At 39.6% G+C, this 14,123-nt stretch overlaps 2 protein-coding genes across 3 annotated transcripts; one reads left to right on the plus strand and one right to left on the minus strand.

Annotated features, from left to right (window-relative positions):
* Positions 1-417: 417 nt before the first annotated feature.
* ccdc85b (coiled-coil domain containing 85B) lies at positions 418-3,179 on the minus strand. Its single transcript, XM_026917554.3, has one exon. The coding sequence runs from the start codon at positions 2,161-2,163 to the stop codon at positions 1,561-1,563; it is 603 nt and encodes a 200-aa protein (XP_026773355.1). The 5' UTR covers positions 2,164-3,179; the 3' UTR covers positions 418-1,560.
* A 5,088-nt stretch (positions 3,180-8,267) lies between these two features.
* fibpa (fibroblast growth factor (acidic) intracellular binding protein a) lies at positions 8,268-14,111 on the plus strand. 2 transcript variants are annotated; one of them, XM_026918538.3, is made up of 11 exons: positions 8,268-8,562; positions 8,671-8,768; positions 10,750-10,948; positions 11,042-11,168; positions 11,256-11,356; positions 11,894-12,027; positions 12,208-12,316; positions 12,434-12,497; positions 12,664-12,750; positions 12,837-12,934; positions 13,752-14,111. In XM_026918538.3, the coding sequence occupies exons 2-11, from the start codon at positions 8,684-8,686 to the stop codon at positions 13,819-13,821; spliced, it is 1,074 nt and encodes a 357-aa protein (XP_026774339.1). In that variant the 5' UTR covers positions 8,268-8,562; positions 8,671-8,683; the 3' UTR covers positions 13,822-14,111. The 2 variants fall into 2 exon arrangements, with proteins under 2 accessions (XP_026774339.1, XP_026774338.1); XM_026918537.3 differs by having other exon boundaries at positions 8,269-8,562; positions 8,657-8,768.
* Positions 14,112-14,123: the final 12 nt, after the last annotated feature.

Consider the following 14,123-nt stretch of genomic DNA (forward strand, 5'->3'; position numbering starts at 1 on the left):
GATGGAAACAAGGGTTACATAGAATGCACAAGAATGATGGTGACAAGAGCAATATTTGCAAGTAGCCAGGGCAAACTGAATAAACGTGGTGACCCTGATTTGAACACAGAGTCTTCTGTTTGCTCTTGAATCTAAAGAGCGGCACTTACTCAAAGCTTGGTGCACGTATGATTGAGATAGTGAAGAGAGGGTTTGTGCTGAATGAACCAGTAAGTACATGCTCTCAAGGACCCGCTGTATACTCCAGTAGGGAAAATGGAAAGCCAAAAATATAACATGCTTCATACTTCAGTCTTTTTGGCCTCCAACATGACCAAACAATTTTTATAAGCAAATCAATAAAACTTTCACTCTGTATGCAGTTTGCTTGTATAGGTGGCTCCCAGCACAGAAGAAAAATTATTTCACATTCGGGTCTCTCAGTCAAGCTCAATCAAGTGTATTTAAAGCTCTCCTACTGACAACAACCATGGCCCAAAGATTACAGCCAAAAACACAAAATCAGATTCTTATGATATAAACAGGGGAAAAAAAGACATTAAAGTAATACTGATGTACATCTAAATCAAAATATATAGGTAAAAGCTAAAGAACATAATTAAAGTAATTATACAATATTACAAATTCACAAACACCATTGTACCCAGTGCAGTTGACAGTGTGTGAACATAGCGTGTAGCTATGTAAAATCCCATAAAATCAACAATCAAAAACACAAAAAATGGTACACTGAGTAATTACGTAATAAAATTTATCAATGCAAAAAAATTATCTGGTGTCCAGTGTAGTAGTCAACAAGATGGTTTAGTGTAACATATCTTACTAGAGCAACTTTAGTACATCATAATCGTGAGAAAGTGTACTAATTCTGAATGTGCGGTTTCAGTGCACATTTCATACAGCCAAATAACTGGCAATCCATTCATTTTAAATCAGAGGTCTTGAGAGACCCTTGAAAAAGATTCAGTGCTGTTGTGCATGACCTCAAAGAGGTCATTTTATGGCTCTATGCAGTTTAAAAACATGAATCATTTGAGATTTGTTTCAGCCCTGTTTAGTGCATCATTAAAACATGAGACCCCCTTAAAATTCATTTCAGTGCAGTAAAAACAGGTGGTAAATAGCCAGTTGATCAGTTGGTGTCTATATACAACCACTTTTGTAAGAGATTAGTGGGGGGAAATCCCAGTGACCTTGTACTACTTTCTTTTCAAAAAATTTAATAAACACAATATGACAGAGCTAAAGTAAAGCTTAGAACTATTGCAATCATGCTTGCTTTCTAAAGCAAAGTAATATCATTCACATTAATAACGTCTATCTACACTGGGGGGGGGGGGGGATTAACAACAGTCTAAAGGGAAAAGCAAAGAAAAGACTAATGTGGCCTATCTATTTGTCTAGCATAAGCAGCTGAGATGTTTGATGACAACTAAAATCGTAAACTTCTTTGCTCCTTTGGGTTGGCCCACATAACTTCGTTCAGGCCCTTCTCTGTCATTCTCTGAGAGGAATAAAGGGATAATGGCTATTATCCTCTCTCTTTCTCTTAACTCTCGCTCAGTCATCAGGTGAGCACACCAGGTGGAGCTGGTCAGGGCTGCCTACGCTCCCAGTGCTCGAGCTTCCATCCCCGAGGTCCCGGGCCACCATACATGGCAGGTTGAGCTCAGTCGATCCCCCAGGGCTGGAATCACTCCTGCTCACACACTCCTCCTCAAGCACTAGACACAGCTCCTTCAAGTCCAGATTCTCCTTGACCAGACCATCCTGCAGACGCTCCAGGTCAGAGAGCTTCTTCAGGTAGCCGCCCAGGTCATCCCGCATCACTTTGGCGGCATGGTGGCCAAATAGCTGCCATTCTCGTGCCAGCTTCTTCACCTTCAGCCTGTCATCGTCTAGGAAGCAGCACAAGTCACGCAATTCCTGGTTCTCCTCCTGCAGCCGCTGGTTGATGGCTTTGAGCTCCCTGATTTCAAGCAGATGTCCCTGAAGTTGCTTGTTCACCTCCTTGATTAGGCGCCCACGCTGAATGAGCGCCGACATCTTCTCTGACTCCTCTCTCCGCAGTCGACTCACCAGCTCTTCTTTAGAGCAAGCCAGCAAGTCCTCATCAGACACCTTCGCCAAGTCATGGCTTAGGATTTCACCATCACTCCCCATCTCGCCCAAACTTTTACTTTGGTATCCTGAAAGAAGTAGACCTGCAGATTTGATTGTCCAGATATAAAAAGGGTGCAGTCAGTGATCCCAAACAGTATGTTGCATATTATGGGAAAACACAGGAGTTTAGCTGGGAACTCAATGCCATTGAGTTGATCTGATCATATTTAAGAGGCACGTGTATCCTAATGTCTTATAGCGTGTTTGTCTTTAAGCACACCTCGTTTCCAGGCCTTAAAGTAACGCTGTGGTTTTTCCTCCAGGTCCTGCAATCGCTTGATTACATTAGTGCACAAAATCACAGTGGAACATCTTTACATGTTACACTGATCTATAGGTAAATATTACCTGAACACAAGTCGGGGCAAATCACCCGCCCTGTTTCTTTACAATTGGACGGCTTGGGGACGATATTAACGTCGTTTTGATTGCTGTAAACAACAGGATGCTAAGACCATGGAAACAGTGTTACATACTGTGCCGATACGGTCCTGAGTATCGAGATGTAAAAGACTCTGTTTGGATTAATTGTGCATCTTCTGTGTGCGGCTGTTTTCGGCTTCACAATGTCCGCCACTCTGCCTTTTCTCTGCGCCTCGGCTCTTCACCTCATTCCCGGATTTCTGTCGGCAAATTTTCTGTCCAGAATGTTTTTTATGCCTTTATGGATGAAGCAAACATCCGCCTGAAGATCTCTCCACGAGACAGTTTACTGTAAACATAAAAAACACGCATAGAGAAAATAGAGTATAAAATGTAGGGCAGCCTCGCCGAGCTCGAGCTTCCGATTTCCCAGCAATAATAATAAAAAAAAATCTGATAATCCGAAGCCTCTGGCAATAAAGCTGCTTAATAATTTCCAGTACAAGTGTATTATATTCTCCAGTTAGGCCTGCAATATGAAAAATTCTGGGTGTTTCTTCAGGGATGAGCTTCCCTTTCTCCACTTGGCAAGCATGATTCTGGAGGCTGCTGATGTCAACCCACTCCTCTCTCTCTCTCTCTCTCTCCCTCTCCCTCTCTCTCTCCCTCCCCCCACTCTTCTCCCTTCCCTTCCTTCCCTTTGCTCTTCCTTTACCGTAAGAATGTGTATTGTAGGCAACCCCGCCGCATGACATCATAATTCCACGAAATTCCCATTCTCTTCTCACTGAATGCATAATCTTAATGTCTGCATTAGAAATTAATGAAAATATGATCATCTGGGGATCATAAAGGGACTCAGTGTTTGTTCACAATCCCTATTCAACCCATATGATAGTCACATGCCCTTCTTTTCCTCTTTCCCTTCCACATGTTCTACAAGAATGAGCCTGGACAAAGCACACACACACACACACACACACACACTGACGGAAAGAGTTGCAGTACTGCACTGTACATTAATCCATGGTATGTGGTCATATCCTTCCGCCCTCCTCTCCAGCACCATTGTTACTGTGGATCTATAACAATGTGGGGTGTTAACCGGGATGAAAAGAGGGCTGTAGCCTGAGGCTGAGTGCAGACAGGCTGGGGATACCGGTGGGGGTGAGGGGTGTCATGCAGCCCACCATTTTCACTCTTGTGCTCATTTTGACTGACTTGTTGACTGAGAATTGGGAGCATGAGACGGATTTGGAATTTTTTTTATTCATTTGAATTTAATATAAAATAATTAAAATATGTTTTAATATGTATCCTATATTAACCCAGTATTGCAAACATCATGATACTCTCATGGAAAAAAAAAAAAAAAATATATATATATATATATATATATATATATATATATATATATATATATATATATATATATATATATATATATGAATGTATATATATATACAGTACTGTGCAAAAGTCTTAGGCTCATGCAAAGAAATGCTGTAGAGCAAAGATGCCTTCAAAAATAATGAATTTAAATGTTTCTACATTACAAAAAATACTACAAAGATCAGTAAACAGTAACAAATGAAACGAAGTCAATATTTGGTGTGACGATCCTTCGCTTTAAAAAAATAGTAGTCTCAGGTACAGTGTGTGCAGTTTTATAAGGAAATGAGCTGTAAGTGTTACTGAGCATCTTGCAGAAGCAGACACAGTTCTTCTGGAGACTTTGACTGTCACACTTGCTTCTTATTTTTGCAGCAAAACCCAGCAGCCTTCATTATGTTTTTTTGTCTGAAAAGTGTCTCTTATGTAATATGCTGCTTTCTTTACTGACATACAAACATTTTTCTGTAACATTTAATTTTGTGCTGGAAAACTTGTTTTGGAAATCTAAAATGTATTTGTACTGAATCAATAATGTAGAAGTCATAAAATACAAATCTATAACAAAGTTTGTACTAAAAAAATAGGGTGCCTAAGACTATATAGCATTTTATAACTTTTTTTAATATATTATTATTATTATTATCATTATTATTATTATTATTATTATTATTATTATTGACTGGGGTAGTTTGTACTGTAGGTTGGTGCATATTGCAACAATGCAGTATTTTTTTGATACTGAAGATTTGAAGTATTTCAAATGTAACATCTACTCTTTGCAACCATACTTTTTACATTTTTTTCTTTTGTTGAATCGAATTTCTATTTTTAAACTGATCTTCTACTTTTTAGAATGCTGACAGTGAAATATGACAGATTTATACTTTAATTTGAATTAGGACTTTACACATCATCTGAACATTAATCCAAGCACATAACTGTCTCTGGTGCCTGTGCATCTGCTACAATCAGAATCAGAATCAGAAAGAGCTTTATTGTCAAGCGTGCTCACTCACACAAGGAATTTGACTTGGTAAGTGAAGCTTCCAGTACATACACAAACATAATAATGCAAGACACATAATAATAAGATTTAAGACACAATAAAGCTGAACAGATTCTATGTACAGCTATGCAAGGGATAATGCAATGTCCAGAAGGTAGGGGTATATACAGGTAATATAATAAATAGGAGTGAATTTACAGTTGCACATAAGATAATATCCACACTGAAACCTTGCACTAAGAAGGTCCCTGGAGGCAGTTAAATGTTCATGAGGGAAATGGCCTGTGCAAAAGCTGACAACTGACTCTTCCTCACTTCCTGCATTATTACTCCACTCTTCACTATGGTCTAAATCATTTTCACTCTGTCCTAGAACATTTTGTACATGTTCTGAACAAAAGACATGCAAACATTACATATGTAACTGTGGTTCAGTGAACACTGGATAACTGCCAGGGGTATTGAGAATCACTTGAATACCTTCTTGTGCGTGTGCACACATGCTGAGACCTTAAACAACGTTGCACAGTGACTGCATGACATACAATTTGATATAAATACTGTCGTAATATAGCCATGTGTGAAATGACTTTGAGCAAAAACCCTGGAGTAATCTAGCTATCAACACGTTCGTGGTGAGCTTATAACTGAGACATTGGTGTGACAAACAGGACTCTGAACTGACTGCTGAATTCTGTGCAATGTGGGAAGAATTTACAAAATGCATATAGAAGAGAGTGAGGCTAGTTGCGAGCCACCTAGCAGACTGCTCAGTTCTGTCCGGGAGAATGACAGTCAGAGAATGAGTTGATTTGGCATTGGTGAAGAGGTCCACTTGCATGGTGCCAAACTTTTCGCAGATCTGGGACACCACTTCTGGGTGCAGATACCATTCTCCTCATTTATGTGCTGTCTCAACAGCGAATCCGCTGCACCATTGTGGCTCTCAGTGAGGCTAACTGTGGGCTGGGCTACCTGCGGAATTTGTCAGAACAGACCAGGATGTGGTGATCAGAATCGGTAATAAGAATTTAACGGTTAGATAGACCACAATTAGTTCTAAACTAGTTGATGTGTTCTACTCTCACACTGATGCTCCATCTGCCTCCTGTGCCCCTGTGGCACCAACACTGCTGTCAGCCAGTGACACAGTCATCCGTGGTGACTATCTATCTCTGATGGGGCATGGATTCCATGCACAGCCCTTTTGTGAGAAAAGCCTTGTGATGCTAGCGAGTTAGGGCTTGTGCTCTTCTCACTGAGATCTCTGTCTGTGGTATTTGGGGTTTAGTCACAGACCGTGCCTAAATGAGACACACCTCTGCTTTTTGAAAACTCCACCTATGTGCAAATCCCACATAAATGTTGAGAAGCGTATAAGTCCGTACTATGTCTGAGGTCCGAATACTACATGTCTAACTCATCTCAACAATATGCAGTAGAGAGTACACTCATCAACCATTTTATTAGGTACATATGCCACATAGGTGCAATTTGTAGAATCTGTCAGCTAATATCTACCCTGTCCATTAACGATAATGATAATACACCGCCAGACCACAGACGAGCGGGTATTATTTGGGGGGCGGACCATTTTCCAAAGAGCAATAAGACATGTTAGTGACAAGATAGTGTGTGTTGCACTGTTATAAGCCAACGCCTGTGGTTTGTAAGCAATACATATTTTCACTTTATTACACACACCTACTTAAGGTGTACATTTAGATACAACAGCGCATTTTCCACGAACAATGAGTGTTAATTATTCTCTAGCCCTTTTTCAGAGGTCAGTTTCTGATTACAGGATAGCTTACGGTTGACAGAATTATTTGGTGGACTTTTCTTATCCCAACAATGATACTCATTTATTTAGATATTTAAAACACCAAGCACTGCAACTGTGCCTAATACATTTGTACCAGTGTCACACACATGTTCATGCCTCTACCACGTTAGTGTCATTGCAGTGCTGGGAACTGTTCACCAAATAATGTTTAGTCAGCAGTGACAGTCAGTAATTGTACACATATAGACTCACTCACTCTCAGTAACCTTTGTATCCTGGTCAGGGTCACGGTGGATCTGGATTCTGTCCCAGGAACACTGGCAAAACTGACCTTTTTTGTCAGCTGAACCTCTTCAACCTAATTACTTGCCTCAAGTACCTCAGAGATGCAAGCAGGCTAACATTAAGTGAATCTTTGGCTTGTTGAAAAAAATTTGTTTTACTCTTTTACAGTTATTGTTGCTATTTTAATCTGTTTGGTTTTATAGCCAGATTTTGCTTCCAAATCACTTCTGGCTTTATATTTTCTTTAGAAAGCTGCTTCAAACATATCACACACTTGAGAAAGGGTTTGGCCTTTCACTGTCTGTGCATGTAAATCCAAATTTGAAATATTCCTTGCTATATTTGCAGAACCTGTTCCCCTTTGGAGCTTTAATTGTCTAACTTATGCTCCATTTACTGAAGTGTCTGTCCAATTTAAATGATGTTAAGGAGTTCTAAAGATGAAGACGCTTTTAGGCGTTAAGAATCAGCTAACACTGTAATTTACATTTAACTCTCACATGCTAAGAACTGGGGGGTTATGGTGGCTTAGTGGTTAGCACACTTGCCTCGCACCCCTGGGGTTGGGGGCTTGAATCTCGCCTCCACCCTGTGTGTGAGGAGCCTGCATGCTCTCTCCATGGTTTGGGGGTTTCCTCCAGGCACTCCGGTTTCCTCTCCCAGTCCAAAGACATGTAGGCTGATTGGCATATCTAAATTGTCCATAGTGTGTGAATGTGTGTGCAATGCAATAGTGTTCCTCGCCCTGTGCCCGGAGTCCCCAGGGATAGGCTCAGGGCTCCCCTGCAACCCTGTGTAGGATAAGTGGTACACAGGATGAATGGATGGATTCTACGAACTATTAACTCTATTATCATTTTTTATTTATGAGATTACAATAAAATGCTACAGTATAAATGGTTTTGATTAATTTAATTTTTTTATTTGTAAAATATATATTATTAAAATATAACTTAATGTGTCATTTCCATCATAGTCTCAGGAACCCCATGCAATGCCACCTCTAGGTATCCCTAAAAAGTGTCAAATAAGTGTGTAATTAAATATTTATTATATTATATATTAAATATATATACGTATATATTTAGAGTGGGTAGCATTGCTGGCTGTGTATATGTGGGAAAATATAAGGTAAAATATATAGATAATAAATTATTATTATATTATCTTATATTTTATTATCTTAAATATCTTAAAATATAAGATACTATAAGAAAACTATGATTTGCACACCAGCCATTTTTCGCTGCCTGGACTCCTCACACAAGGGAACTCGCTGACCCGGAAGTGGTTTGCTGCTGAAAAAAGTGGTTTGTTGTTGAGTTTTTCTAAGATGGTCAGTTCGTATCGAGCTGAGTTGATGAATTCAGTTACACTGTTCGGTAGTTTATTTTGAGCGCTTGTGCTTAATATGTGTTATCAGTGTTCAGGCTTATGCTGCTCTTCCAACATTTTCTGGAGCTAGTTAGCTAGCAGCTGCGGGCTAATGACAGCTTCAGTGTAGTGTTCACAGGACTAGCTAGCTAACGCTACATTTCCCAGTAACAAACACACACAGTAGCAGGTGAGTGTACAGTTCAAAATATAATCATTAAACTCTCGCCACACGATCATTTTTATGTCTGTTTTGGAAATGTAACGCATTTCTTTTATGCTAGCTGAATCCATACAGTTTGCAGATCAAGATGTCAGTGGAGCTGGACGTGTTTGTGGGAAACACTACCATCATGGACAAGGAGGTGTACCAGTTATGGCTCAATGGATACACAGGTAGCTAAACTCACTGCTTAGAGAAAAAGAACACATATTACTGACCAATACTGACAAAAAAGAATAAAACTAGAGTAATTTGTAGAGTAATAGAGTAATTTTTGACTCAAAAGATATTAGAATTTTGTTTCTTGGTTGATACTTGGTGCTCATCTAATCCTGTAATCATCTGATGTCAAGCTGCCCCCCTGCAAACTTCTGTCACCAGCTTGTGTGAAACATCACAGGTGTGCCAACATGCTTTAAGACAGTCTATGTTCTCTGTTTGTGTACAAGATCTTTGTTCCCTCAATATAACATAACATAACATGCTTTCACTGCATAAAATAGGCTATGTAACAGCAATGATGGATCCGGTACAGTTCCTGATACCAGCATTCTGTATCAGATCAGTACACTCCAAGTAATTTCACAGGTTGCAAATAGTTTCAAATGATTGACCATCAGTTTATTCCTGATGATCCGTAAATCTACACTGAGTGCATAATTATTAGGTAAATGGTATTTCTCAGATTAATTTTATTGTTGAACCAATACAGTGGTCTCAGTTGATCCTGGTGTTTATTTCACTTTAAAATAGAATGTTTAACAAAGAAAAAAAATGAGATTTGTCTTTCTCAGGGGAAGTTATTAGTGTGCACAATTATTAGGCAACTAAATTTCAAAATTTTTTTCTACTTACTTTTATTTTTTAATTTTTTTACATTCATCAGTCTTAACATAACATAAAAAAAAAACAATTTTGACCCTTCAAAACTATTCAGTGATGAATATAGCTACCTGTCTTTTCAATAACCGCCATGAGCCTTCCATCCAATGAATCTGTCAGTTTCTTGATCTGTTCATGATCCATTTTAGCTGACGCAGCCACCACACCTCCCAAATGCTGTTTACAGAGGTGAACTGTCTTCCCTCACTGTAAATCTCACGCTTGAGAATGGCCCAGACGTTCTCAATAGGATTTAAGTCAGGTGAGGAAAGGGGCCAGGTCATCATTCTGTCATCTTTGATGCCTTTTAAGGGCTACCCAGGCAGTGGTGACCTTGATGACAATGCTCCATCGCATACCTGTATAAAGCTCATGGCCTTCCTGAATATTGCTGACTTCTTCCTGTACCACTGCTTGAAGAAAGTGCCTTCTAGTAACTAGCAGTAGGTGAGGGAGTTGATTTTCAGTCCATCTTCATCCCGAAAGGTCCAACTAGCTCATCATTAATGATACAAGCCCACAGCTGAACTCCCTCCTCCACCTTGCTGGTGCCTCGCTCGACCTGCTACTCTGTGCTTATTAGTGATCCACCCACGGGCCCACACATCCGGTCCATCAAGAGTCGCTCTCATTTCATCTGTCCATGAAAACTTTGAGAAATCCGTCTTCAGGTATTTCTTGGCCCAGTCATGACGTTTCAGCTTGCGAGTCTTATTCAGTTGTGGTTGTGTTTCAGCCTTCCTTACCTTAGCCATGTCTCTGAGCACTTGACACCAAGTACTTCTAGACACTCCTGGAAGCTGCAGTTCTGAAATATGGTGGCACCGGAGGCTAACCGGTTCCTGGTAACCTCACGTTTTATTCTTCTCCACACGTTTTTTGCGACCATGTTGAGTATTCAGAGCAAAGTGTTTGATTGTCTGGTGGTCATGCCTCAATAATTTTGCAGTCTGCAGTGTACTGCATCCCCCTGACAGGCATTTTAAATTTTTTACTTCTCAGTCTCAGGTTTCCTGAGGTAGAGAAGCTGTCTGATAATAATTATGCACAACTTATATAGGGTGGTAATCACTTTAAGCCACACCCTCCCTCATTAAATTAAACATCACCTGAAAATAATGATACCCAGTTAGCATTCAGGTTTATATGGTTAAGAGTTGGATAATATGCATAGAAATAATGATCAGATCATAATCCTGACTTACCTAATAATTGTGCATGCATTGTAAGTGATGTGAAATTGACATAAACAGAATGATATGTCTCCTGTAGTGAATGATGCAGTGAAGGTGAGGATAGAGGGAGGTGTGATGGAAGAATGTGAGGCGAGTGCTGACGTCCTCCTGAGTGACACCATGGACCAGTTCCGAACCTTCCAGATGTGTGAGAGGCTTCTGCAAAATCCAGCTAAACTAGCTAACCAGCTTCTCTTCCAGATACCACCAGATCGACAAGCCATGCTGATTGAAAGGTGTGCAGTGTTATACGCTTAATTTGACAAATTGTCTATTTATTGATTTCAGTAAACATTTCCTGACAGTTCTTGTCTTTGATGACTGAACAGATATTATGCATTTGATGATACCTTTGCTCGTGAGGTCCTTGGAAAGAAACTCTCCAAAGGGACGAAAAAAGACCTCGATGATGTTAGTGCCAAAACTGGTATTATGCTGAAGAGCTGCAGGCGACAGGTGGGTAGAACAGTAAAGCAGCTTGTAGTCTTCTGAGTAAACTTGGAAAAGGGTTTGGTGGTACTGTACGAATCGTTTGTCTTGTAGTTTGACAACTTCAAGAGAGTGTTCAAAGTGGTGGAAGAACTCAAAGGCCCCCTGGTGGAAAACATAAAGCAGCACTTCCTGCTCCCTGACCAGCTGGCGAGGTGAGAGAGAAGTACAGTTGCTCATGTTCATGGCTGAAGGGATATCTGCCTTTGATTATCTGCTTCTAACTCTTGGACCATTTGCTAAAATTTTATGTTCATTCCTGATTACCAAGGTTTAAGTTAAATGTGACTTGTGTATTGCACATACCTTCTGTCAACTCATAGATAGTACAGCTGCTCACCCTGGTTTTGCTCATGTACAGATATCACAATAGTAACACTTTCACCAGTTATGCAATCATATGGGTGTTTTTCTAAAAACAATTAACTCAAGCCTAACTTTAAAGTTACTTCACATGAACAGTCTGAGCAGTACCAGCACTCAAAACAGTGTTAGTGGTCATCTGAGGAAAAAAAATAAGGAAAAAAAGAGAAAAAAGTCATTGTTGAAATATTTTAGGGTTGTTATGGATGAATTTATAGCTACAGTAATGTATTAAACAAATTCAGTTGTACCTTGGCAGAGCTGCTGATTCTTCCCTTTCATTCCCCTCCCTTATTTTCTCTGGACACTGCTGCCAATGCTTTTTACAGGGATTATGCAGCCATTGTGTTCTTTGCCAATAATCGTTTTGAAACAGGGAAGAAGAAACTACAGTATCTCACTTTTCAGGACTTTGCCTTCTGTGCTGGGCAGCTCATCAACAATTGGACAGTTGGAGCTGTGGGTATGAGAATTTCAATCAAGCTTAAAGTTACTCTTTACTCATATTTCTAAAAAATTGGTAAATGATTTGTTGGATTTTAGTTTATTTGAAGGCTTATGCCTATGATTATTTATAGCTAGTACCCTTAAAACTATTGCTGTTGCTGTAATCTTCCTCTTCTCATTCAACTTCTGCTCTAAGACAACATGGTGGAGGACATGGATGTGGATCTAGACAAAGAGTTCCTTCAAGATCTCAAAGATCTCAAAATGTTAATCACTGACAAGGATCTTTTGGACCAACACAAAAGGTATTGGATTGCAGCCAAGCATGAGTCTAAGTGAGGGAGGTGGATGGAGATTAATGGAATTTATGTGTAAATGTCAGCATCTTGCATTGTAATGAAGGCAATTTTTTGTCTGCTTAGTCTAGTATGTGTAGCTCTGCGAGGAAAAACCAAAGTCTTCAATGAGATGGAAGCCAATTTTAAGGTACGAGAATGCTTATGATGATCATATTATCCTGTACTGCATCTATTACATGCTTAAACAATATGTCAGTGAAGTAGATTTCTTAGGATAAACTCTTAGTAGTCTGCTGTTATATTTGAAGGGTAAAGAGACTTTAAGGGTTTTATTTGGAAAATATCTCCTCTAGAACCTCTCCAGAGGCCTTGTGAACATTGCTGCCAAATTAACCAACACAAAAGATGTTCGCGATTTCTTCATTGATCTTGTAGAAAAGGTAATATTCATATCTTTAGAAAAGTTTCTGGAAATGTGAAGGTTTCTTGATGTTGATGTGAGACCTTGCTCATGTGCTCTTCACAGTTTATTGAGCCTTGCAGGTCAGAAAAATGGACATCTACAGACGTCAACCTCTACCTCACCCACTACACAAACTCGGCACACATACTAGACAGTTTCAAGTAAGTGCATTGTTGTGTGAGTGACATTTCTCCTCATATACAGGTCTAACATTTTTCTCTACTTTTCTTTCTGGTGAAATACAGTACTGTGCAAAGGTCATGGGTACATCAAAAGAAATTCTGTAATGCAATGACACTTTGAAAAATACAGAAATGAAATTATTTGAAAATTATAGATATGACTATAGGTTGAGTAAACATTAAAAACAAAATCTCTGCTGTGCAGTTTTAAAAGGAAGGAAATGAGATGGTAGGTTGTTCCAAGTGTTTTGGAGAACATTTGTTGTTCTTCTGCTCAGTTTGGTTCTCACTTGCTTCTCTCTCTGCAGGTCCCAATCAGTCTTGATGATGGTTTGATCTGAGTGGCCTTTTACTTAATAAGTTACTTCCTTCAACATTAACACGATCTCTGTAATATTAAATTTTTTTGAAAAATGGTTGAAAATCTAAATGCACTTGTATACTGATAAATGCAGTAGTTTTGCACGGTACCGTACAGTGTTCTACCAGTGGAGGTCACTGTGTCTCGTATTGATTTGAAGTGAATATACTGTAGTTACCTTCTTTCCGGCCTAGTCATTTATACACTTCGACCACTGTGGAATGTGTATTTGTGTTTACATGACGCCTACCAGTATACTAAGCGATGACACATTCACCCCAAACCTTGTGAATTAGGAACTTCTCATACAAGATTTCTTGTGTGGTTGTACAGTTGCAAATACATAAATGAGTCAAATGCTATTTGGTTTACCATAATATAGCTTCTCCGTGGCATTTTTACGCCGCTCACTCTTTCTCTTTTTCTCATTCTCAGGCACCAGAATGTCTGGACTAGATATATGGGAGTTATTAAAAGCTGCATCCTCAGAATGTATCACGAATGAAGAATAACAGTTCTTTGTTGTTTCTTTCTCTCCTCTTCACCCTTAATAAAAACTGCTTTGGACTCATCCCAACCCAGCTCGCAGTCTGACCCCGTCTTTCTTTAAATCCCCATGTTCATCATTTTCCTCCTCTAATCCTTACCCAAATATCTCCAACAGCTGGCCATCTCCTGGACTCCCTCCTCCCACTTCCCCCTTCCCTTTATCCTCTGTTCGTTTCTTCACCCATTGGCCACTGTCGATTCCAGGATGACTTGTAAATAAACAGAGTATTCTATTGGTCCTCCTTACACTGTGTCCTC

This window comes from Pangasianodon hypophthalmus, chromosome 7, assembly GCF_027358585.1.
Source record: "Pangasianodon hypophthalmus isolate fPanHyp1 chromosome 7, fPanHyp1.pri, whole genome shotgun sequence".
In the NCBI taxonomy this organism is placed as follows: Eukaryota; Metazoa; Chordata; class Actinopteri; order Siluriformes; family Pangasiidae; genus Pangasianodon; species Pangasianodon hypophthalmus.

Coding starts and splice junctions, on each gene's coding strand:
- fibpa (XM_026918538.3), top strand. CDS start 8,684: ATGTCAGTGGAGCTGGACGTGTTTGTGGGAAACACTACCATCATGGAC. Junction 11,357..11,893: donor CTCCCTGACCAGCTGGCGAG/GTGAGAGAGAAG, acceptor TGCTTTTTACAG/GGATTATGCAGCCATTGTGT. Junction 12,498..12,663: donor AGATGGAAGCCAATTTTAAG/GTACGAGAATGC, acceptor TATCTCCTCTAG/AACCTCTCCAGAGGCCTTGT.
- ccdc85b (XM_026917554.3), bottom strand. CDS start 2,163: ATGGGGAGTGATGGTGAAATCCTAAGCCATGACTTGGCGAAGGTGTCT.